This window comes from Bombina bombina, chromosome 9 (genome assembly GCF_027579735.1).
Source record: "Bombina bombina isolate aBomBom1 chromosome 9, aBomBom1.pri, whole genome shotgun sequence".
Classification (NCBI taxonomy): Eukaryota; Metazoa; Chordata; class Amphibia; order Anura; family Bombinatoridae; genus Bombina; species Bombina bombina.
The window spans coordinates 211,017,346-211,044,602 of record NC_069507.1 but is presented as its reverse complement, the minus strand read 5'-3'; the positions used below and the strand labels follow the sequence as shown (position 1 = coordinate 211,044,602).

The 27,257-nt window shown below is 39.1% G+C and overlaps 1 protein-coding gene across 4 annotated transcripts in view; it reads right to left on the bottom strand.

Annotated features, from left to right (window-relative positions):
* Positions 1-20,162, bottom strand: part of PWWP2B (PWWP domain containing 2B) — a 132,918-nt gene extending 112,756 nt beyond the window's left edge. For 2 of the 4 annotated variants that reach the window (XM_053692594.1, XM_053692596.1), the window contains exons 1-2: positions 19,837-20,162; positions 7,607-9,255 (exon numbers count right to left, since the gene is read on the bottom strand). In XM_053692594.1, coding sequence (XP_053548569.1) covers positions 7,626-9,255; positions 19,837-19,979 — 1,773 coding nt within the window. In that variant the 5' untranslated portion in view covers positions 19,980-20,162 and the 3' untranslated portion in view covers positions 7,607-7,625. Of the gene's footprint in view, positions 1-6,714; positions 7,404-7,606; positions 9,256-19,778 lie in introns of those variants that run through there. The other 2 variants (XM_053692595.1, XM_053692597.1) reach the window with 2 other exon arrangements.
* Positions 20,163-27,257: the final 7,095 nt, after the last annotated feature.

The window sequence follows — 27,257 nt, the reverse complement described above, 5'->3', positions numbered from 1 at the left end:
GGACTGTAAACGTTCATTTTATTAATTATTAATAAGTACATCTTATTAAAATCATTTTTATCTTAAAATGCAGAGCATAAGCGCTAAGGAAGCCTTTTAAATAAAGAGTAACTTACGGAATTTGCAATCCACTATACGCCCATGAAGCCGGAGATTTTTTTTTCCACAGCGAGTGCTGCAGGGAGCTCATGTCAATCAATAGATTTTTATACCGCCCATATTCAATTCCGGAGCGCGCATTTCCTTATCCCATGTGCAATACGAGCAGTGGATGGCGATTTCTGTCAGCAAGATGTAGTGCGCATGTGCAGGGCGAGAGGGAACGCGCATTGTCAAACAGAGAGAAGACCGGCGTTTGCTCTACTGTTGGCTGCAGGGGCCATGATGGCAAAAATAGAAAAAATGCTCCAGATTTGAAAGGCGCCCGGTGGATGTGTGTTTGGGCAAGTATAAAAACATAATTTATGCTTACCTGATAAATTTATTTCTCTTGTGGTGTATCCAGTCCACGGATCATCCATTACTTGTGGGATATTCTCCTTCCCAACAGGAAGTTGCAAGAGGATCACCCACAGCAAAGCTGTTATATAGCTCCTCCCCTAACTGCCATATCCAGTCATTCGACCGAAGACAAGCAGAGAAAGGAGAAACCATAGGGTGCAGTGGTGACTGTGGTTTAAAATTAAAAAATACCTGCCTTAAAATGACAGGGTGGGCCGTGGACTGGATACACCACAAGAGAAATAAATTTATCAGGTAAGCATAAATTATGTTTTCTCTTGTAAGGTGTATCCAGTCCACGGATCATCCATTAAAGCTAAAGTACACGGATGAAGGGAGGGACAAGGCAGGTACTTAAACTGAAGGTACCACTGCCTGTAAAACCTTTCTCCCAAAAATAGCCTCAGAAGAAGCAAAAGTATCAAATTTATAGAATTTTGAAACGGTATGAAGCGAAGACCAAGTCGCCGCCTTGCAAATCTGTTCAACAGAAGCCTCATTTTTAAAGGCCCATGTGGAAGCCACAGCTCTAGTAGAATGAGCTGTAATCCTTTCAGGAGGCTGCTGGCCAGCAGTCTCATAAGCTAAGCGTATTATACTCCTTAGCCAAAAAGAAAGAGAAGTTGCCGAAGCCTTTTGGCCTCTCCTCTGTCCAGAGTAGACAACAAAGCAGATGTTTGACGAAAATCTTTAGTAGCTTGTAAATAATACTTTAAAGCACAAACCATGTCAAGATTGTGTAATAGACGTTCCTTCTTTGAAGAAGGATTAGGACACAAAGACGGAACAACAGTCTCCTGATTGATATTCTTATTAGATACCACCTTAGGTAAAAACCCAGGTTTGGTACGCAGAACTACCTTATCTGCATGGAAGATCAGATAAGGAGAATCACATGGTAAGGCAGACAACTCGGAAACTCTACGAGCCGAGGAAATAGCTACCAAAAAAAGAACTTTCCAAGATAAAAGTTTGATATCTATGGAATGAAGTGGTGCAAACGGAACCCCCTGAAGAACTTTAAGAACCAAATTTAAGCTCCAAGGTGGAGCAACAGGTTTAAACACAGGCTTGATTCTAACTAAAGCCTGACAAAATGCCTGAACGTCTGGAACATCCGCCAGACGCTTGTGCAAAAGAATAGACAGAGCAGAAATCTGTCCCTTTAAGGAACTAGCTGACAATCCTTTCTACAATCCTTCTTGGAGAAACGATAATATCCTGGGAATCCTGACCTTACTCCATGAGTAGCCCTTGGATTCACACCAATAAAGATATTTACGCCATATCTTATGATAGATTTTCCTGGTGACAGGCTTTCGAGCCTGAATTAAGGTGTCAATGACTGACTCGAAGAAACCACGCTTTGATAAAATCAAGCGTTCAATCTCCAGGCAGTCAGCCTCAGAGAAATTAGATTTGGATGGTTGAAAGGACCTTGAAGTAGAAGGTCCTGTCTCAGCGGCAGAGTCCATGGTGGAAAGGATGACATGTCCACCAAATCTGCATACCAAGTCCTGCGTGGCCACGCAGGCGCTATCAAGATCACCGATGCTCTCTCCTGCTTGATTTTGGCAATCAGACGAGGGAGCAGAGGAAACGGTGGAAACACATAAGCCAGGTTGAAGGACCAAGGTGCTGCTAGAGCATCTATCAACGTTGCCTTGGGGTCCCTGGACCTGGATCCGTAACAAGGAAGTTTGGCGTTCTGGCGAGACGCCATGAGATCCAGTTCTGGTTTGCCCCAACAATGAATCAATTGTGCAAACACCTCCGGATGGAGTTCCCACTCCCCCGGATGAAAAGTCTGTCGACCTAGAAAATCCGCCTCCCAGTTCTCTACACCTGGGATATGGATAGCCGATAGGTGGCAAGAGTGAATCTCTGCCCAGCGAATTATCTTTGAGACTTCTAACATCGCTAGGGAACTCCTTGTTGTCGTTACAATTGTCCAATCTGGCCTGCGAAAGGTCATACCTTTGGACAGATGGACCCGAGATAGCCACCAGAGAAGAGAATCCCTGGTCTCTTGATCCAGATTTAGTAGAGGAGACAAATCTGTGTAATCCCCATTCCACTGGCTGAGCATGCAGAGTTGCAGCGGTCTGAGATGTAGGCGGGCAAACGGCACTATGTCCATTGCCGCTACTATTAAGCCGATTACTTCCATACACTGAGCCACCGAAGGGCGAGGAGTGGAATAAAGAACACGGCAGGAATTTAGAAGTTTTGATAACCTGGTTTCTGTCAGGTAAATCCTCATTTCTACAGAATCTATTAGAGTTCCCAGAAAGGAGACTCTTGTGAGAGGGGATAGAGAACTCTTTTCTTCGTTCAGTTTCCACCCATGCGACCTCAGAAATGCCAGAACTATGTCCGTATGAGACTTGGCAATTTTGAAATTTGACGCCTGTATCAGAATGTCGTCTAAATAAGGGGCCACTGCTATGCCCCGCGGCCTTAGGACCGCCAGAAGTGACCCCAGAACCTTTGTAAAGATTCTTGGGGCTGTAGCTAACCCAAATGGAAGAGCTACAAACTGGTAATGCCCGTCTAGGAAGGCAAACCTGAGAAACCGTTGATGATCTTTGTGTATCGGAATGTGAAGATACGCATCCTTTAAATCCACTGTAGTCATGTATTGACCCTCCTGGATCATAGGCAGGATGGTACGAATAGTCTCCATCTTGAATGATGGGACCCTGACAAATTTGTTTAAGATCTTGAGATCTAAGATTGGTCTGAAGGTTCCCTCTTTTTTGGGAACCACAAACAGATTTGAATAGAATCTTTGTCCCTGTGCCTCCCTTGGAACGGAGTGGATCACTCCCATAAGTAGGAGGTCTTGAACACAGTGTAAAAATGCCTCTCTCTTTATCTGGTTTGCAGATAATCGTGAAAGGTGAAATCTCCCTTTTGAAGGGGAAGCTTTGAAGTCCAGAAGATATCCCTGGGATACAATTTCCAATGCCCAGGGATCCTGGACATCTCTTGCCCAAGCCTGGGCGAAGAGCGAAAGTCTGCCCCCTACTAGATCCATTACCGGATAGGGGGCTGATACTTCATGCTGTCTTAGGGGCAGCAGCAGGTTTTTTTGGCCTGCTTCCCTTTGTTCCAGGTCTGGTTAGGTCTCCAGACCGCCTTGGACTGGGCAAAAGTTCCCTCTTGTTTTGCATTAGAGGAAGTTGATGCCGCACTCGCCTTGAAATTTTGAAAAGGCACGAAAATTAGACTGTTTGACCCTAGATTTGGACCTATCCTGAGGAAGGGCATGACCTTTTCCTCCAGTGATATCAGAAATGATCTCCTTTAAGCAGCTTAGACTTTGAAGTAACGTCAGCTGACCATGATTTAAGCCATAGCGCCCTGCGCGCTTGAATAGCAAAACCAGAATTCTTAGCCGTTAGTTTAGTCAAATGAACAATGGCATCAGAAACAAAAGAATTGGCTAGCTTAAGTGCTCTAAGCTTGTCAAGTATGTCATCCAATGGGGTCTCTACCTGTAAAGCCTCTTCCAGAGACTCAAACCAGAAAGCTGCAGCAGCAGTAACTGGGGCAATGCATGCAAGGGGCTGTAGAATAAAACCTTGTTGAATAAACATTTTCTTAAGGTAACCCTCTAACTTTTTATCCATTGGATCTGAGAAATCACAACTGTCCTCGACAGGGATAGTAGTACGCTTAGCTAGGGTAGAAATTGCTCCCTCCACCTTAGGTACTGTCTGCCATAAGTCCCGTGTGGTGGCATCTATTGGAAACATTTTCTTAAAAATAGGAGGGGGAGAGAACGGCGCACCTGGTCTATCCCATTCCTTAGAAATAATCTCTGTAAACCTTTTAGGCATTGGAAAAACATCAGTGCACACCGGCACTGCATAGTATTTGTCCAATCTACACAATTTTTCTGGCACTGCAATTGTATCACAGTCATTCAGAGCAGCTAAAACCTCCCTGAGCAACACGCGGAGGTGTTCAAGCTTAAATTTAAATGTAGACATATCAGAATCAGGTTGAATCTTTTTCCCTGAGTCAGAAACATCACCCACAGTAAGAAGCTCTCCTTCCTCAGCTTCTGTATATTGTGAGGGAGTATCAGACATAGCTCTTAAAGCGTCAGTATGCTCTGTATTTCTTCTAACTCCAGAGCTCTCGCTTTCTTCTAAACCCAGGTAGTCTGGATAATACCGCTGACAGTGTATTATCCATGACCGCCGCCATGTCTTGTAAAGTAAATGCTATGGGCGCACTCGATGTACTTGGCGCCATTAGAGCTCGAGTCCCTTGAGCGGGAGTCAAAGGGTCTGACACGTGGGACGAGTTAGTCGGCATAACTTCCCCCTCGTCAGATTCCTCTGGTGATAAATTTTTTAAAGACAGAATACGATCTTTATTACTTAAAGTGAAATCAGTACATTTGGTACACATTCTAAGAGGGGGTTCCACCATGGCTTCTAAACATAATGAACAAGGAGTTTCCTCTATGTCAGACATGTTTAATCAGACTTGCAATGAGACCAGCAAGCTTGGAAAAACACTTTAAATCAAGTTAACAAGCAAAAAATAAAAACGGTACTGTGCCTTTTAAGATTAACAAATTTTGTCAGAATTTGAAAAACAGTGAAAAAAAGCAGTAAATCAAACAAAATTTTTACAGTGTGTATAATAGACTAACAGAGCATTGCACCCACTTGCAAATGGATGATTAACCCCTTAGTTCAAAAAACGGATCAAAAAAACGATATAGACGTTTTTAACAGTCACAACTGCCACAGCCTTGCTGTGGGCCTACCTTCCCCAACAAACGATTTTGGAAAGCCTAAGAGCCCTTTAGAGAGGTCCTATAGCATGCAGAGGACTCCTGGAGGAAGCTGGATGTCTCAGTCTGTAAAATTTACTGCACAATAAAGCTCTAAATAAGGCCCCTCCCACTCATTAAAACAGTGGAAAGCCTCAGGAAACTGTTTCTAGGCAAATTTAAGCCAGCCATGTGGAAAAAAAACTAGGCCCCAATAAAGTTTTATCACCAAAGTATATATAAAAACGTTTAAACATGCCAGCAAACGTTTTATATTATAAATATATGAGTATTACCTCAGAAAGTAAGCATGATACCAGTCGCTATTAAATCACTGTATTCAGGCTTACCTTACATAAATCTGGTATCAGCAGCATTTTCTAGCATTTACATTTCTAGAAAAAAATTTAACTGCACATACCTCATAGCAGGATAACCTGCACGCCATTCACCAGCTGAAGTTACCTCTCTCTTCAGTTATGTGTGAGAACAGCAATGGATCTTAGTTACAACCTGCTAAGATCATAGAAATCACAGGCAGATTCTTCTTCTTTTTTCTGCCTGGGACAAATAGTACAACTCCGGTACCATTTAAAAATAACAAACTCTTGATTGAAGTAAAAAAACAACTATGTTACACCACTTCTCTCTTACTACCTCCATGCTTGTTGAGAGTTGCAAGAGAATGACTGGATATGGCAGTTAGGGGAGGAGCTATATAGCAGCTCTGCTGTGGGTGATCCTCTTGCAACTTCCTGTTGGGAAGGAGAATATCCCACAAATAATGGATGATCCGTGGACTGGAAACACCTTACAAGAGAAATCTAAATTAAAACGCTTCCACTGCGCTTTGGCTCTGTGCCGTTAGACTGATTTATTATTTAAAAAGGTACAACTTTAATTTAGTGGAAATTATTTTTTTAACATTTACTGTCCCTTTAAGTTGTGTCCAAACCAGATGTTTTTTTAATTGTATACAGTGCAGTTAGATGATTAAAAAAAAATAAAAAAAAATATATACATTTTGTCTATAAAAGAGCGTAATCGCAGCTCTTATATTTGCATGACAGAAATAACTGAAAAATAAAAGTCATAAAAATGAGCCACTCTATTACTAAAGCAGTTTATTTTCTGGCCTGTTGCTCCTTGCGCAGAGTCTTCTGGGACAAATGTATCCTGGTGCTATTCCACTAAAGTATATGGGCAGATCAGCGGCTTTGAGGGAGTCGTACCAAGAGTGCTCTAGGCATATTTTCAGTAAACAGACACCAGAGAAAAAACAGGGAAATAGAAAAAAATAAAAATAAACATAAGAAAACTGCTCTAGCAATTTAGCTCAATATATTTTTTACATTTATATCCCCTTAAAGGGATCCTTCCAATATACCTCACCCCAATTAAAGAAAACAACAAAACAATGATTTTATTAGATGGTTTAATGTGCCAATTTAAAAAAAAAAAAAAGTTTAAAATAAATTAATTTTGACCCACTATCCATACTAACACTTCTGATCACACAACAAAATGTGAAGGAAAAAAAAAAAGTCACATTAGGTTGCACAGCAGCTTAGAAAATGTAAGTAATCTAATGAAATAATAAGATGTTTAAGCAGAACACAGACTGGATCAAATTCTCTAGATACGAATTTGAGCTTTAGATATTTTAAAATGATTTTATAGAATTAAGGTTGCAAGAACCTTTTATTGAACAAGCAGCATATTGTTAGTGTTGCCTCTCATCAGAGCAATGCTTTACCTTGACTCATCTGAATTAGATCAAACATTCACATTTATAGCAAGAGGACAATTTAGCCAGCTATTGCTGTGCTAACAATTTTGCTGGAAGACTTCTGCATACTCTTCCCTACCAGTATGAAGATGGAAATAATAAAAGAACACAGATTTTTTTTTTAATAAATAGCACTTACAATGTATGCGAAACTGCATACTGAGTTAGCGGAGGCACAAGTAGTACAGTTAAAGTGTAATTCATCCCCCCACTTCAAAGCCAAGTGTGCAAATGCCAGCAGGACAGAACTTCTCTATTACAGTCTGCAGACAGCAAGGTGTCACTGGTGTGTACAACAAAATCAGTAAGTAGCACAGTCTATGAAAGAAAAAAAAAAAAGAAAAAACGTAAAACCAATTGAATAGTTTAAAAAGGAACAAATAGTGTTGTTTTTAATACCCGTTTTGTAGTTGCTTTTCTGTAAATCCATAAACAGAGTGCAGTTATCAAGAGGCCAAGAATTTATAGTATGGCCTATGTAGCAGCCAGCTAAATCCCTATATAGCAAGACCTCTACTCACCTTATAAAGGGAAATATAGCTACGTTTCACACTGCATTAACAGTTCTCTAATTTCTGGAGTCAGGTGGTCAGTAGCCTTAGCAGCTTCTGCAATTGCTTTACGATATACTCCTTTCTTCTTACGGTTAAACCTCAGTTTGAAATATTCAGAAAAAGAAGAAAGTTTTGAAACCGATAAACTGGATGTTGTTGGAGAACCAAACCAAGAAACAGTTGCCTCCTGCCAAGAAGGTTCACCATCCTCTTTTTGATTAACATTAATATTGAGAATACGTGCAGGCCACCAAGGAAAACCATGAACTTTACCCCAAACGATATCTCCAACTGAAATTGTCTTTCCTTCTAATGTGATACAATTTGATACACTTTTAGTGTGAAGTCGGACAGTCAATGGCGGGACAATTTTCCGATCATCTTTGGAAGAAGAAGACACTGAAATGTCTCCAGGCAAAAGGTCACAAAATTCCATAGAGTTTAATTCCAAACAGGAAGGTTTTGACTCATCCAGACTATCACTGCTACACAATGATGCACTAGAAGAATCTGCTTTTCTTTTCCGATAATTCATGAGCAAATTCAAATTATGCACTTCATTATTTTGTGGAAAACCTTTAAAATCATCATCCTCACCTGAGCTACCCAAGGAGACATCATGGAAATTTCTTTCAGTAGAGTCATCTATATAAAAAGAAGAAGAATCAGTCTCAGACCCTCTACAGTTCTGTAGACTATGAATTTCATTAATTAGCTCAGATTTGTAGACAGGAACACTTTCATCTCCACTTAACCTTTGGGGTTTAATCCTAATTTTAGGAGGTGGAACATCTGAATTGGAATGCAAGGGCTTAATTAATTTTAATTTAGGAATGGAAGCCAAATTACTATTCATGGATTTGTCTGTTGCACGTTTTGGAGTCTGATATCGGTCAAAGTCTTTGGAAATTTCTTGGTCCCTGATTCCATTTTGCACAGTCTGATTTGGACAAAATGGTTCTACTGAGCCATGTACACGAGAAGGTATTTTAACCACTTTCCCCTTCCCTTGAGGTGTACTGTAAGATATTTTTATAACAGGACTTCTGTGCACCAAGTCTCTAGAGGAAGTACTCTCCTCTTTACGTTCTTTTGGACTCTTCCTGTTGTCAAGATCACATTCAGGTTTATTCTGTTCTTTGTCCTCACTTGTCCGACTCTGGTTATTGCTAGTGTTTTGTTTTTCTTTATCAGTTGAGTCTGAATTCAAAGTGTTCTTGCATTTTTCACAGAGAACTTGCCGGGGTCTTAATCGAATAGTGCTCATTATGAGTCTGCCAGAGCCTCTATTTCGAGACATTCGTCTCTTTGTTCTCTTTATATTCCTTGGTGGTGGCTGAGGTACCCACTGATTATAAGAGTGCCTCAACCACAGGGGTTTGGGAAATGGAGCTCCTTCAAAGTAAGGGGGGTAGGAAGGTGCAATCCCTGGAGGTGGAAGTAGAGGAGGAACATCTTCAGTGTTGTTTGTAGTAGGGAGTACAACATTTTGCATCTGAGTTTCAGACACGGGAGAAGTGGGAAAAGAATCTTGAGGGACGTCATTAGAGGCATTATTAGAGGGTGGCTCATCATCCTTTGGAAACTGTGTCAGTGGCACACAAAACAACCCGGATCTAAAGAAGCAGTGAAATAAATAAAAACATTAAGGATCCATTTCTTAATATTTATTAAAAAACATAGTCAGTTCCAAGTAATATGTTTTATATAACATATAAAGATTAAGAAAGTCAAAATGAAACTTATGATTTAGACAGAGCATACACTTAAAACAACAAATTTACCTCTCTCTCTTGTGATCTTTAATTAAAACTTTGTTTCTTTTCATGATTGCATACTGAAGTAGGTATAGGAGAATTCACATGTCTTTAAAGGGCAATTATAGTCATACAATTACATGCTCTAATCCATTAGCCTATCAACCATAGACAACTATGTGTTTAACCACCACAAAGGGGTTAAACACACAGAAGAAATACTGTTCGGGACTCACAAATCACTGCTGGTCCCGAGTGGAAAATGCTGCTGATACAATCAGCAGTGCTAGTTTCACATCTATATTGTGCAAATAGCGCTGTGGATTAGATCAGCAGCGATTTTCGCTTGAGACCGGCCATGCTCTGTGAATTCCAAACAATATTTCTTCTCTGTTTAACCCCTTTCTGGGGTTAAACACACAGTAGTCTAGGAGAAATAGTTTTAAAATTACAAATACAGATTAGAGAATGTAACTTTTTGCCTAGAACAATCCTTTAAGTACTATATGGCAGCAGTGTTTGTAATATCATTGCACTTGTCCCTTTTAAGGAACAGTAAATACAGTAGATATGCATAATCACGTCCTCACTAGGTTCCTTAATAAAGTCCCACGGGTTTCATTATCATTTGTATGCCGACGATACCCAAATCTACCTCTCTGCACCAGGACTATCTCCTTCCTTGCTAATCCGTGTCACTAACTGTCTCTCTCATATCTCATCTTGGATGTCCTCTCACTACCTCAAGATAAATCTCTCCAAAACTGAGCTCCTTATTTTCCACCCTTCTTCCAAAATCTCCACCCCCCATATCTCTATAACTGTTGATAACTCCATCATTACCCCAACCTCACATGCCCGATGTCTGGAGGTCACACTTGACTCAGATCTTTCTTTCACTCCTCACATTCAGTCCTTGGCAAAAGCCTGCCGCTTCCACCTTAAAAACATCGCTAAAATAAGACATTTCCTTACACAAGACACAACAAAGATTTTAATCCACTCTCTCATCCTTTACCGCCTCGACGACAGCAACTCTATCCTCTCTGGTCTCCCTAGCTTCCGCCTAGCTCCTTTACAATCCATAATGAATGCCTCTGCCAGGCTCATCTTCCTTGCACATTGCTCTTCCTCTGCCGCACCTCTCTGCCAATCCTGTCACTGGCTTCCTCTTGCCTCCAGGATTAAACACAAAATTCTCACTCTGACATACAAAGCCCTCAACTGCACTGCTCCTCCCCTATATCTCAGACCTTGTCTCCAGATACTCTCCCTCCCATCCCAGTGCAACTCTCGGCAGGACCCTCTCTCCCCATTTAATACCTGTAATCGTTTTTATATACCACCTATGTTCATAGCGCTGCAGAACCTGTTGGCGCTCTACAAATACCTAATAATAATAATCATTATCAACAAAATGCATGATAAAAAGACAATGCAATAGCACTTAGTCTGAACTTCAAATGAGCAGTCAGTTTTTTTTTCGGACAAATTTCAAAGTTATGTCTATTTCCACTCCTCCTGTATCACGTGACAGCCATCAGCCAATCACAAAGGTGTATATTCTGTAAATTCTTGCACATGCTCAGTAGGAGCGGGTGACAAACTGTAAATAGAAAACCGCTGAGCACATTTTATTAATGGAAGTAAATTGGAAAGTTGTTTAAAATTGCATCTCTATCTGAATCATGAAAGTTTAATTTTGACTTGAATATCCCTTTAAGTAGATTTAATATGCTCACAATAGTCAAAAACTTTAGTGCAATATTCTTAATCCTTTCACTTAGGGTTCATGAGCATAACTTGGAGAAATCCGTCATTAGTTGACCAACTAAGGTTTTGATGAAAGAATAGAGAGAGTTAAAAAGGGACAGTGTTGTGTAATTTGTTCTCTTTAATGTGCTCCCAATTACCTGCTGGAGTGTATTTAAATGTTTGCAAACAGTTCCTTTACTTTTAATTTTGTTATCTGAAACCGCTGCTTTTGCCTTAAGAAACTGCTGCCTATACTGAATATATGAATAACAAAGAAATTTGTTTGTAGAAAAAGATATAAGATACGAAGGGCTCCATTACATATGCGGCGTCGCCCGCAAAAGCCAGTGACACCAGTTTTTGCGCGGGTTTGGTATCCTATATACAGCGTCGCATATAAATGCGGCACGTATATTTCACCCGCCGCACGCAATTTTTACTCCCATAGGCTAACATGGGACCGCGTCGTAAATCACTATCCAATATCCAGCGCATGGACTTACGTGGCAAAAATGGAGAAATCTTACTCCATTTTTACCTTGCCATAAAAAGGCAGCCGTAGCAAGCCTTGCGCTGATTATGGGAGCACCGTAACTCCCGAAAATGCCTGCAAAAATAAACTAAAACCTAACGCATGCGTAATGTATATCTACCTGTCAACCGCAATCCCCCACCGCAATAACTAATAAAGTGTATTAACCCCTATATCCGCCATCAAACCCACACCGCAAGTAATAACTCAATTACAATAGGATAAGAGCTACTGAAATTCTATTGGCTGATTTGAATAGCCAATAGAATTTCAGTAGATCTTATCCTATTGGCTGATTTGAACAGCCAATAGGATTTCAGTAATTCTCATCCTATTGGCTGATTTGAATTTGAAGGCTCAAATCAGCCAATAGGAATTCAAGGGCACCATTTTTAATCGCGTACCTTGAATTCCTATTCAGTGTACGGCGGAGATCGTATGAAGAGGATCCTCCACGCTCCCTGGCTCCGCGGTCGCCGGTCTTCCGATCCGCGGTCATCAACTCCACCCTCCGCTCTGCGCCGGCTGGTTCCTGGAAGAAGAAAGAAGAGGTCGCCGCTTGGAAGAAGATTTCACCGCCTGAAACAGGACCGGACCTTCTCCGCTGGACTTCAGGACAGATAAGGACCACTTGGGCGTTAGATTTAGGGTTTTTTAAGGGTGTTTATTTTATTTAGGTAGTAAAAGTGCTGAATGCCCTTTTAAGGGCAATGGGTAGTTTAGGGTTTTTAGTGTTAGGTTATTTTATTTGGGGGGGGGTGTATTTTTTTGAAAAAGAGCTGATTATCTTGGGGCAATGCCCTGCAAAAAGCCATTTTAAAGGCTACTGGTAGTTTATTAGATTAGGGGGTGTTTTTATTTTGAGGGGGCTTTTTTATTTTCATAGGTATTAGGGAATATTTTTTATAAAATTTTGTATTTTTCTTTATTATTTTTATTAGACTGTCCCTTTAATTTATACTTAGTTTATTTGTATTTTTAAAGTAGTGTTAGTTTTTTTTTTTTATTTAATAGTAACTTTAGTATTTGGTTAATTAGGTAATTTGGGTTCATTTAGGGGGGGTTAGGTTTATTGCGTTGTGGGCTTTGGCGGTTTAGGGGTTAATACTTGAATAGGTTTATTGCGTTGTGGGTTAATAGCAGATTAAGGGTTAATAGTTTTAATAGGTAGTTTGCGATGTTGGGGTAGGCGGATTTAGGGGTTAATAATTTAGTTATTACTTGCGGTGTGGGTTTGATGGCGGACATAGGGGTTAAAAGTTTAATTAGGCTTATTGTGTTGTGGGGGGTTGTCGGTCTAGGGGTTAATACATTTATTATTAGTAGTGAGAGGGGGGGGATTGCGGATATAGGGGTTTATACGTGTCAGGCTTATTTTTTGGAGGCCTGTTAGACTTTTACAGGAGATTTGTTATTTTCTTTACTTTTCTTAGGCGCCGGCAGTTTCTAAAGTGCCATAAGTCACTGGCGACTCCAGAAATTTGCATTTACGCTTATTTCTGGACATCGCTAGTTTATCATATTTACGGCACTTTATGAACACCCAGCGGGGTTTATGTAATACCCCAATGTGCGAGGTGAAATTATGGGCGGCGCGGGTTGCAGCGCTTGCGATGAAGCCTGCGCCGTATATGTAATCGCGCCCGCACTGGTTAATCTCCCAGGGGGTGAAGGATAGATTTTTGTATTTGATATAGCTGGTCATAATTTATATTTTATTAAACCCAGTCATAATTAGTATTTTAATACCTATGTTTACACATAAATAACATTAGTAAGTCTGCTTTACCTGCAAGCTCAGCACATTTGTATGGTCATGCACTTGATAACAACAGCTGATAATTTATTGAGAAAAAAAAATTAAAAAATTAAACATGAAGGAAAAATTTCCCAAACAATTGAAAGATTCTAAATCTAAACAAATCCACCACTGCAAATCTAGTGATTAAGTGTACAAATGTTTCAAGCAAATAAAAGAAAGCGTACAACTTAAAAAAAAAAAAAAAAAAAAAAAAAAATGTATTTCCTATTAACAAATTTACCACTATGGGGCCTATTTATCAAATGTCTTGCGGACCTGATCCGACAGTGCGGACCATGTCCGCAAGACATCGCTGAATGCAGAGAGCAATACGCTCTCTGTATTCAGCATTGCACCAGCAGCTTTTGTGAGCTGCTGGTGCAAAGCCGCCCCCTGCAGAATTGTGGCCAATGGGCCCCCAGCAGGGGGTGTCAATCAACCCGATCGTACTCGATCGGGTTGAATTCCGGAGATTCATGTCCCCCTCATCAGAGCAGGCGGACAGGGTTATGGGGCAGCGGTCTTTGTGACCGCTACTCCACAACTTGTGTTTCTGGCGAGTCTGAAGACTCGCCATAAACACGGGCCGTCAAGCTCCGTTCGGAGCTTGATAGATAGACCCCTATATGTCTATTTGTATATTATGGTTAAGTATCACTGTGACTATGTTTGCATACAAAACACGTACACTCGCTCATGGAAAGAAGCTACACTTCTAAGGGCACCAAAACAACGGTAAATTTGGTCCTTTCAATGACAGCACACTCACAAACAATAAGCAAAGTATTTTGAATATTGCAAGTCCATCTAACTGGACTATTGTGATCCTTAAAAGACAATATCGCTACAAACACAGCTGCCATATAGTACAAGACAATAGCATGCTGCTGAGCTTGCCTAAGTATGCTCCAAAAGGAATTCAGTTTCAACAAAAGGATACCAAGAGAAAGCTGAAAATGTGACAAAAGAAATAAATTTGAACGTTATTTTAAAATGGTATGCTTCCTTTAAACTTTAAAGGGCACTTATAGCCAAAACATGACATGCTAGACTATGTTAGAATATGTAATTTTCCAACTATCGACCCTGCTCTACTGTGTATCTAACCCCTGAAAAAGGGGTTAAACACAGAGTAAAAGTACCGCTCATGATCCACAGTACACTAATGGTCCTGAGTGGAACCCGCCACTGATCCAATCAGCAGCGCTAGTTGCACATCATAGCCATGCAACTAGCACTGCTGATTGGATCAGAGGGGGTTGCACTTGGGAGCAGAAAATAGCATGATCTAATGGATAAAATCATTTTTCAACTATAATGGCCCTTTAAATTATAAAGGGAGTCAAGGGAACAAAAAACAGCCATGTTTTCTTGCATTTTAATTCAACTGTGCAAGTTATTTATTTATTATTGTTAAAGTGAAATAATAGTAATAATTATAATAAATTATTTAACCACTCAGCTTCAACAATCATTAGTACACAATGTTACAGCCTTCTCCAAAATCCAAATGTATCGATTTGATATTTGAGCCAAAAAATGCAGATTTTCACTGATCCATTGGCAAATAAATCACAGCTATATGCACAATACTAAAGATAAAATAAATGGTTCACAAATATACAAATTACAATTCACACAAAAAAAAACCCAACAACAACATCCAAAGTGTGTTTATCTTTTACACAGACTATATATAAGATAATTATTAATATTGCTGGCAACTCAAAAGGTGCAACTACTCAGCCAATGCCAAAATAGACTAAAAAGAAAAAAATTAACACCGGAGGCAGCAGCAGCAGATAATTTGGAAGCCACATGCTCTCCCCTCCCCCAGCTCACAGTGGAAGGCTTATTCATTAAGCCGATTATACCGGCTTCCCCTTTCCTCTACCTCCCTTTTTGCAGTAAAACCACCCCAAATTATGGTGCAGACCTACAGACAGTGAAGCTTACTGTCAAATTCTGTTGTGTGATAAATACAGGGTGTGTTAGAAAACGCAGCATTTTGTGGCAAAGCCAGAGGCCACCTGACAAGTGCTTGTAACAAGTCAATAACTGCCCAGGCTGCACCTTATGTCCCTATATGGCTAAGCGTACACACCATTCTGCAGACAGTAAAAACTGCTGGTTATTCACGGACACTTGCATGTGCTCTTTATGCACTTAAATATTCATAAGCTATGGAAAAGTAATTACGGGCTACCAAATAGCAGACCACTAAATGTAAAAATTCAGCACTAACATTAACTTCAAAATTAGGAACATTGTCATGTCTAAAACAAGCATTTAAAAAAAAATAGCTATGCATTGAATACATTAAATGGCACAGATTCCTGAAATGTGTATTGTGATATAATAAATTGTGGTCAGTTTGCATGAATAATTTAGGGACAAAACGTAAATGTACAAGTGAGGGGGGTAAATCTTTTTCTGGCTAGCAAAAAAGCAAATTATCTCGCTGAGCCAAGGAATAGCATACAGAGTCACACTAAGCATAAAGACGATTATAAGAATAAGAAGCTACACCAAATCTAGTCTTTGTATGCTGAGTGGTTATTTAAAAAAAAAAAATGCTAGTACAATAGACAGCTAGTGTATAATGCACAATACCATGTAAAAACAAGTCAGGTCCGTTTTTGTCACTTATTTTTGTAATATAAATCAAGGAACTGGGAGCTCAATACTTTGGCACACTAATAAGCACCAAAACCCGAGTCAGGTGACCTGCATAGGAACCCCAGCACAGGATATGGTGGAGCTACATATGTATGCAACTCCTGATTGGCTCAGCATGTGTCCGGCTCAAGAGCCACATTGTACTGTAACTCACTGAGCAGAGTTTTAGCTATGAGTTTAAAGGGCCATAATAATGAAAAATATAACGTTCTAATTTGTTAAGAGAATGTAATTTTAAACACTAGCAACCACCCAACTCTATTAATCTAACCCTGAAAAGGGGTTACACACATAGAAAGTGACATTAAAGGGACATACAAACTACATTTTATTTTTCAAGATTCAGATAGAGCATGTGATTTTTAAAAACTTTTCAATGTATTTCTATTATCTAATTTGTTTTGTTCTTTTAATATCCTTTGTTGAAAAGAGTACCTAGGTAGACTCGGAGCTGCTGATTGGTTGCTGAACATAAATGCCTCATTTTATTGGCTCACCCAGAGCCTTAACTAGATCCCAGTAGTGCATTGCTGCATCTTTAGCAAATGATACAAAAAGAATGAAGTAAATAAGATGATGGATATAAATTGTAAAAGTAATTTAAAATTATATTCTATTTCTGAATCATGAAAGAAAAAGTTTGGGTCTCATGCCCCTTTAATGTAAAAATGACATGTTCTATCTACAGAATTTACACACACACACAAAAAAAAGTTTGCAAACTTTTAAAGTGTGGATTTTAATGTGTTTCTGAATGTACTTAGGTATTAGGACATTAACATTACAGGCAAAATAAATAATGAAAAGTGCACTTGAGTTTTTTTCATCATGTACAATAAAACCTTTGGTTATGTGGATTTTAATGTCTCATTAATGCAAAAAAATGAACTTGTGTATGCAAAGACACCGGGATCTCTTGTACCAAAACAGTCTTTAAACAGGTTAAAGGGATATGAAACCCAATTTTTTTCTTTCATGATTCAGATAGAGCATGTAATTGTAGGCAACGTTCTAATTTACTCATATTATCATTTTTTCTTCGTTCTATTGGTATCATTTGTTAAATTAGCAGGAATGCACTACTGGTTGCTGACTAAACACATAGGCGAGCCAATGACAATTGGTTTATTTATGCATCCACCAATCAGCAACTAGAACCTAGGTTATTTGCAGCTACTGATCTTTCCTAGATAAACCTTTCAGCAAAGGATAGCAAGAGGAGGAAGCAAATGAAATATTATTAGTAAAATTGGAAAGTTGTTTAAAATTGTATGCTCTGTCTAAATCATGAAAGTTTTTTTGGGGGTTTCAAGTCCCTTTAAGGTTGGGTGTGCAAGGATTGCAAACACAGGTACCTGAGCCTGACTGTTATATAGTAACAGCCCAAGCCCACGTGTAAAGTGCTATCACTGTATATGCAGACTTGGGCTGCCTTACACACATTTAAAAGGGACAAGATGGTGCAGAAGTAATGGATAAAAGTCATGAATAGCCTGTTCCAGATGAACTGAAGGCAGCTCTTTGCCTCTGATCTTCTGATGGCCATAGGTTTGCCAGCTTCAGCTCCCTGTTACTCTCAGCAGAAACACTACTTCCTAGCCATACCATTATGCCATCAGCTCTTGTCACCCCTACCTTTTATCTATGACCTGTTGGTACCTACCAAACAAAGCCTATAGCCTCATTGTTCCAAGTCACTGCCTTCTGGATGTTTAACCCCTCAGCTATTTTCTGCTGCAGCTCCCTGATCTTAAAGGGCCACTAAACCAAAAATCTTTCTTTCATGATTCAGATAGAGAATAGAAATTCAAACAACATTACAATTTACTTCCATCATTTATTTTGCTTATTTTTTTAAATATCCTTAGTTGAAGAAAAAGCAATGCACATAGTGAGCCAATCACACAAGGCTTCTATGTGCAGCAACCAATCAGCAGCTAGTGAGCATATCTAGATATGCTTTTCATCAAAGAATATCAACAGAATAAAACAAATTAGTTAATATAAGTAAATTAGAAAGATATTTAAAATTGCATTCTCTTGCTAAATCATAAAAGAAAAAATGTGGGTGGAATGTCCCTTTAAATTCATGCTGCCCTTCATTTTTTACAGAGGCCTTGTGGTGCCTTAAATCTTTTGTCCCTGACCTCTACAGCCTCTCATTTCTTGCTGCACCTAGTTCCTAGTCATCTCTTGATATGACCAAAGACAACATGCTAAGTCACTTGCTTGATATTCCCCACTCCCTGTCCCTCAGTATTTAATTCACCAATTCTGTCCACCACTCTCTGACCCTTATGTTATGGGGTCACACACTCCCTTACCTTTTTTATTTCCATAGAATTCCCCAATCTTGGCATCTCCTACTCTATGGCTCCTGTGACTTACTGCCCCTTTCTCCATGACCCCAAGATCTTGGTGCTCCCCTATTTTCTGTCCTTCATCTCTTGCTAAACAATACTTTCTGCAACTCACCTTATAGTGTCCCAACCACAATCCACCCTCCATTTTACTCTTCTACTCACTTCAGGTAGTCCCTCATTACTAGTCTCCACTGACACCCACTCTCTGACCCTTATGTTATGGGGTCACACACTCCCTTACCTTTTTTATTTCCATAGAATCCCCCAATCTTGGCATCTCCCACTCTATGGCTCCTGTGACTTACTGCCCCTTTCTCCATGACCCCAAGATCTTGGTGCTCCCCTATTTTCTGTCCTTCATCTCTTGCTAAACAATACTTCCTGCACCTCACCTTATAGTGTCCCAACCACAATCCACCCTCCATTTTACTCTTCTACTCACTTCAGGTAGTCCCTCATTACTAGTCTCCACTGACACCCACCTTGTAACCTTCAGTCGCTCCATGTCCCTCATCCCTTGCTGACCCTTATCACTACCACTTACTTTATTATGACTCTCACTCCTTATTATCCCCAACCACTGACCCTCCCCCTTGTTGCCCTGTCACTGCCTGCTCCTCATTCCTTGCACTCAGTTACTGCCTACCCATTACCTCTTGCTGCCCTCATTATTCCCTTTCCACTTACCTCATAGTGTACCCAACAACTGACCAACCCAATTTCTTACCCTGTCACTCATTCCTTGTCCTGATTTACTGCCTATTCATTACCTCCTGCTGCCCTCATTATTCCCTTTCCACTTACCTCATAGTGTACCCAACCAGTGACCAACCCAATTTCTTACCCTGTCACTCATTCCTTGTCCTGATTTACTTCCTATTCATAACCTCTTGCTGCCTTCATTATTCCCTTTCCACTTACCCCATAGTGTACCCAACCAGTGACCAACCCAATTTCTTACCCTGTCACTCATTCCTTGTCCTGATTTACTTCCTATTCATAACCTCTTGCTGCCTTCATTATTCCCTTTCCACTTACCTCATAGTGTACCCAACCAGTGACCAACCCAATTTCTTACCCTGTCCTGATTTACTTCCTATTCATAACCTCTTGCTGCCCTCGTTATACCTTCCCACTTACCTCATGGTGACTCTCGCCTCAATGTCTCCAACCACTCCCCCTCCCCCTTCTTGCCCTGTCAGTCCATGCCCTCATTCCTTGTTGCCTTCTACTTTGTGCCCCTATTACTTACCTCACAGTGAGTGACCCCAGCTTACAGTCCCTGCCCCCAGTTACACGGTGTGGCTCACCTCTTGGTGCAATCCAGCAGGATGCCGCTGTAAGTCCTCTCCCCGCAGCTCAGGGTCACCACCAGCGTGTCGTTTACTATCTGCTCCACCAGCACCGGCACGAGCGAGCCGACCCGCAGCTCCTGCCCGTCCACGGCCTCCATGCTCGCTCTGGCTTCCGGATGCCAGCTCTGGACGGCCCTCCCTCCGTCCCACTCCTGGAGTCGCACAGCGCCCCCTTCACTCTCCCGACTGACCTCTGGCTCTCCAGCACGGCGGCCGCCTACTCCGCCGCTTGGGGACAACGATGGCGTCACGGTCGGGATCGCCTACTCCTTCGCTTGCACTTGTATCACGCCCACCGGCTATTGTGATGTCACGCACCAGCAGTGGTCTATTGTGACGTCACTAAGGGAATCTCTGATGGAGATTTAAAGATCAGCTGTTCTTGTTGTGTTATTTTCTGACATAAAGCACAAGAGCGGTGGTTCTGATTCCTTTTTCCTTTTAAAAACACTAACCTAGTTTGTAATTTAACTCGGCACCCTGATTTGTTGTTGTGTACCTATGGAACCCTAAATAAGCAATTAATGTAGTGATATTTTATAAAATTTCATTTAAACTAAATGAATATAATCAGTGTAGTGCCACTAAAAACACTAAAGACCAAAAGAGTTGGAAAATACCACAATATTTTTTTTCACCCTTAGCCTAATTTTTTGTGATAACAAAGATCTCACTGGGAATAGTAACAAATCAAAGTAATAGAGGCTTCAAATTTTTGCACTCAAACTCACCCAAGATAGTCATGTGGTACAGGAAGATATAATATGTATGTATGTGTGTGTATATATATATATATTAGCATAAATGTATTTAATGATAACTTGTGCAATATCAATTTAAATTTTTTAATATTCATGATTCAAATTTACTTCCGTTATCAAATTAGCATTGTTCTTTTTGTATCCTTTGTTGAAAAGCAGAAAGAAAGGTGTAGGGGGCACGCATATGACTGGAGCAATATATGGCATCAGATGTATAACTGTTATACATTTGCAAGAACATAAGATGTACTGAACCTGAAATGAGAACACTACCTACCTAAGTATCTCTTAAAGAAAGAATACCATGAGAACAAAGTCAACTTGATATCAGAAGCAAATTGGAAACATTGTATGCTCTGTCTGAATCACAAATGAAAAAATTTGGGTTTCCTTTCATGTCCCTTTAAATTTCAGTTATTTTCAGATTATCAAGCAAAAAGTCTTCTAGTAAATCTAACACTGTTTTAGTGATTGTTCTTATTGTGCATTTAACTTAAAGGGACATAAAACTGTAGGAACTAACATAAGGTTCTAATTATATAATGCAGCCAAAGCTTATCTGAAAAATGGTTTCTGTTTTAACCCCCATTAACCCCTTTAATTCAGGCATAGTTTTGTTTGCAGTAAGCTCCCCCTGGGCATTTCCATATATTGAAGGTGCTAGCCAGGCCATATCTTCAGCAGAATGCACTTGTGTACTTGCATGTGCACATTAGGGGGCAGAGTCATATGACACCCGACTAAAGCAGTGCACAGTATAATGCTTAAGCTTTCACAAAGCATGTGACATTATCCCCATGGAAACGAGCAAGCTTCTTGGCAACAAACAGAAGATAAGAACCATAGGCCCAACAAGTCTTCCTAATATTTCCTAAAACTATAAACTTATCTAGTTTGTAGGATAGCCTTATGCTTATCTCAGGCATCCTTGAAGCCCCCCAGTGTTTGTCATTACCACCTCTTGTGAAAGTTTTTTTCCATGGGGAGATTTATCAAGCAGTCGATGCTGCTTGCTCCGCCTGATGTTTACGACTCGCCAGAAACATAAGTTAAGAAGCAGCGGTCATAGGACCGCTGCTCCTTAACTTGTCTGCCACCTTTTAGGTGGCGGACTGCTGTCATACCGATCAGATATGATCGGGATGATTGACACCCCCTGCTAGCGGCCGATTGGCCGCGAATGTGCAGGGGGGGGGGGCGCATTGAACAAGCATTTCTTGTGAAATGCTTGTGCAATGTTAAATACGCTGTCGGCATTTAGCGATGTCGGGCGGACATTGTTCGCTATAGCGAATCATGTCCAGCCGACATTTGTTAAATCTACCCCCATGAATTAATTATACTTTCTGCAGCAAAGTGCTTCTGCAAATTACTCCGGAATCTACCACCTTTCATCTTGAGATCATGACCCCCTGTTCTTTTTAATGAAAAATACTCACAGCCTCATCTTAACAAATATAATACCTAATATACTTGAGAGTTACTATCATATCATCACTTTCGCTTCTCTCCTTTAAACTATTCATTGATTGGCTAAACACTGATCACTAAAGAAGAGTAAGAGTTGATCATTTCTGAGAATGAGCTAACCCAATGCAGTCCTGATTGGATAATTGGATTAACCAATTAAGATTACAGTGGGCGGGCTCAATGACTTTTATATAAATGGGAGGGAATACCAAACAAGAGTCAAAACACTGTAAGGTGAAACACGATAGGAACCTGTTGCTATTTTGGCCCATTTTGGGGGATGGGGTGCTCACAGCATATGTGCATATGCCACTGAAATTATTAAATCATTTTTATTAGAAGCATTTTTGCTAATGGATGTATATTGCAAAAATGCTTTCTATTTCAAATTGAAATGTACCCACACATATTTCAATTTTGACCTTTCTGTCCCTTTAAGGATGTGAATGTGACAAACTTATATAACAATAACAATGACTCAACAGACAGGTTTTTGAAAGTAGTTATGGAAATAATTACTGTAGATAAGGGCAGTCAGAATATGCACAAACACAAGTTCCGAGCAACACATTTAAGACATAATTTTATTGATATCACCAGCTGTTCAGCATTTTCCACAAAAAGGTGTTGGACAAATAAACATTTCTAGCTGCTGGGGGCTTGTTCCTAACTAGTATTAAAGGGATATTAAAGTCCAAATTAAACTTTCATGATTCAGATAGGGCATGTCATTTTTAACAACTCTCTAATTTACTTTTATCATCAAATTTGCTTTGTTTTCTTTTTATTCTTAGTTGAAAGCTAAACCTAGGTAGGCTCATATGCTAATTTTTAAGCCCTTAAAGGAACACTGAACCCAAATTTTTTCTTTCGTGATGCAGATAGAGCATGCAATTTTAAGCAACTTTCTAATTTACTCCTATTATCAAATTTCCTTCATTCTCTTGGTATCTTTATTTGAAAAGCAAGAATGTACGTTTAGATGCCGGCCCATTTCAAATAAAGATAGCAAGAGAATGAATAAAAATTTATAATAGGAGTAAATTAGAAAGTTGCTTAAAATTACCTACTCTATCTAAATTACAAAGGAAAACAATTGGGTTCAGTGTCCCTTTAAAGGCCACCTTTGCATTAACAGTTTTTCACAGCTAGAGGGCGTTAGTTCATGTGTTTCATATAGATAACACTGTGCTCATGTACGTGAAGTTTTTTTAAGAGTCAGCACTAATTGTCTGTCAAAAGATCTGAGATAAGGAGGCCGTCTGCAGAAGCTTAGATACAAGGTAATTACAGAGGTAAAAAGTATATTTCTATAACAGTTTTGGTTATGCAAAACTGGTGTATGGTAAATAAAGGGATGATCTATCATTTTAAACAATAACATTTTTGGTGTTTACTATCCCTTTTAGAGAACCTCACCCTGCAACATTCATCACAGTTGTTGCTTAATTTATTTCCTGGGACTAGAAAACAATTCACATTTTACCGGGGGGTTGTGGATAAAAATCATTGCTTTTTTTTTTTTTTTAAATTGGATTTTTTTAAATTTAAATCAGATTTTTTATTTATTCAAATAAGATTTTTTGTTTAAATAAAATGCTTTTGGAGGAAAAATCTATCAAATATATATTTTCTATTTAAGATAAATTATAATCTAAAGGTTATTCATCCTGAAATATAGATTCATGTTTAATTTTAAAGCAAGAGGCTGTATAATCGTAATGTTCAATTTTTTGGGTAAATTAATTCCATTAATCCATTTGTAACGTCATGCTCTCCCAGATGTTTCTGTCAGATTATTTTGGGCAATTTTTCTATCTAGAAGATATTATCACATATTAGGCTAGATTACAAGTAGATTTATTGCGTGCCCGCAAATGGGCAAATTTGCCCGTTTGCGGGCTCACGATACATAACCAGCTATTACAAGCGGTAGCAATTAGCAGTTATAAAATTAAGGAAAGATCAGATCTCTGGTTAATTTAATAAATGTCCCAAAATACAGTGTAGTGTATTTTATTAAAACATAAAAATTGTAGCATTTATATTTTTTTAATAAAAGAACTGCACTAGGCAGTATTTTGGGGTTAAAGTTGGCGGGAGTAGGGCGTTAGAAAAAATAAAAACTGCACTGAAAAGTGCTTTTACATTGTGGTCTATGGAAACTGTATGTTCCTTATAAATATATATGTATATGCCGCCCTATATACATATATATTTATGTGGTAATTTGTGTATATACACATATTAACACATAAATATATAGGTATATAAGCACATACATATATATTTACAATTAGCTGCCATCTCTGAGCGACTTACCCCCTCGCTGAGCTTTGGTTCTGTGCCGTGTATGACACATCAGAACGAGGCTCCCATTGGAGCCTATGGAAGCGCAATCTCGTGAGTGCAATGCTTCCCAGCAATGCGAACGCAAGATTGTGTTCGCATTGCGCTTAACTTGTAATACCAGCGCACATTAGCGTGAGTTTAATCCTCAGAAGTTTGTGAGACCAAATTTGTCTATTTACATTATTAAGGCAAAGAAGTACTTATTGATTGACTTCCTTTGTGGAATAAAAAAAACACGAAAAAAAAAAATACAAAACGTATAAAACTTGCATTGATTTTTCTTCTTTAAATGTTACTACATTTATACAACTCGATAACATATGAAGTATCAATAATGCAGAAAATGATTACAGCCATCATGTCCCAGCACCACCAATGGACTCACTCTGGTCCCCTGAAATGGACCGGAAAGTCAAAATTAAAATTGCATGATTCAGAAAGAGCATGTGTTCTATTTAAAACTAACCTTATTCTCTTGATAAAATAATATGTACATATCCTGCACTACTGGAAGCTAGCTGGTCGCTACATACATTTGTCTCTTGTCACTGGCTCAGCGGATATGTTCAGCTAGCTCCCAGTAAGCAATGCTACTCTGACTTTAACTGACCCAGATTACAAGTGGAGCACTATTGATAGAGCAGGTTGTTGTATCAATATTGCATGCTAAGAATAGAGAACAATCCGATATTACTAGTTCATTGCTACAAGTTAATTACCAGGGAATGTCAACAATTTTTTTTAAGAACACCCTGTACTTTCAATGGGTAGCGTGGCCACACTAAACATCGCTCAACTACAAGTGCAGAGTTATGTGTTGCGCTAAAGCACAACACATAACATTGCTAAAAAGAAAGTATTTCACACATATTTATACATTTTAAAAGTAAAAATATTTTTTTTCATTAAAATAAATGTTTAAAGAGTATTTTAAAGGGACATTAAACACTTTGAGATAGTAGTATAAAGTGATAAATCGTGTGTATATATATATATATATAAAGTGCCTTTGGGCCTGAGAATCCTCCTCTGTCACAGAGCCTCACCCACTTAAGTTGCAATAGTCCTATTTCTGCTGAGGGGAGCTAAATAACCGCAGAGCAAGCTACACAGAAATGTAAGCACCATGTGTTATACACATTGCATGGTGATCACACAGCAGGACCGCTGACAGGCTTGCATTTAGTGTATTGTACTGCCCATTACTAGAGGATCTCACTATCACTCTAACCAGACTGTGCTTCAGCTCCTACCACCAGCAGCAGCAGCAGTGTTTACTGAAGTGTTTTCCTGCACAAATTGTGCATGAACTCCGTTCCCATGCATTCCCGCTCAACTTGACCCCTGGATTTTATATATGTAGTCGATGCAAAGGCTGTAACCACACAAAAACAACACATAAAACTTTTACCACCATGGTCACAGGCAAGGAATTCGAAATTAAAAGCCTCATCACTTGTAAAACTAAAAATGTTGTATGTGGCTGCCAAAATACATATTTGGGGCAAACCTCCAGATTTTTTAAAAAACAGGATTTTGGAACACCTAAATAAAATAGAAATAGGACATGACGTTCATGGGGTTCCCCTACATTGCAGTGGGTGCACACATTTTAATAAAAGTTCCTTCTTGTGGCTTGGGATTGAGAACGTTTCTGTAAATTAGAGGGGTCAAATGGATGTAGAATTGGATCTAAGGGAGCTGTAGTGGATTCACACACTGGAGACTGAATAAGGATTTTAAGATTGCAGAATTTGTGTAATTTTGTAAGTGCACAAATTAGTTGAGAATAAACACAGAATTCGCAAAATTTAATAATTTGCTATGTAGGTCTCTATAGTACATGGTTTCCACTTTGATTTAATATATCATTATACACGTTGTTATTATGTTACTATATTATACTTGTTCCTATTTGTTATGATTAGGCTTTTATGTGTATCAATCTATTAATTTTATATTAATTTTTTTTATTGCTGATTCTCTAAATATTGTTTTGTAAGTAGGCAGTTTTTTCATTGGATGAAACTTTAAAAAACAAAGTGGACTTGAATGGGAACTAGGAGAGAAAGGACTACTTGATTGCTAACTGTAATCATGATGATTTTAAAGAACTTTGATTTGTTTCAAGTCATGTCATGTGACCCACCAGAAACAAAAGTGGACTTATTTAAGAAATGAATTAACTGACTATTTGTTTGAGGACTGAAAATTATAATGGACACGATTAGCCTGTATTTTTATTGATCCCAATTGGCTAAATTTAAAAAGTAAATGCCGAATATGATTGACTATACTTAGTAAAAATATTTAAAAATCATTTTAAAAGATTTATAAATAATTATTTTTTGAGAACATCAGTTTACATTTGAAATGTTTTCCATGTGTGACATTTTTATATTTTGTATTATATCTGACATAATTTCAGGGCCGGACTGGGAATAAAAAGCAGCCCTGGAAAATTTGGAAACCAGCCCTATTTTCTATTCACTCAGTATAATGCGCACACCCCATTTTACGGGGATACTCCTCCCAATATTTTATTTCAGAATTATATTATATTAGTTTGAATTTAAATAAAGTTCCAGATTGTTGTTATATGCACCCTAAAGCCCAATTACATCTATTAATCACCCTTTAATTATAGCTTTCCATCCCCAGCTGCTGCAGCCCATCGGGAAATCTCCTGGTATCCTGGTAGGTCAATCCGGCCATGCATAATTTGTAAATCTACTCACTGGCGGATATTAAAACCCAGAGAGTGGATGCTGCCAATTTTGTGTATTTAAACCA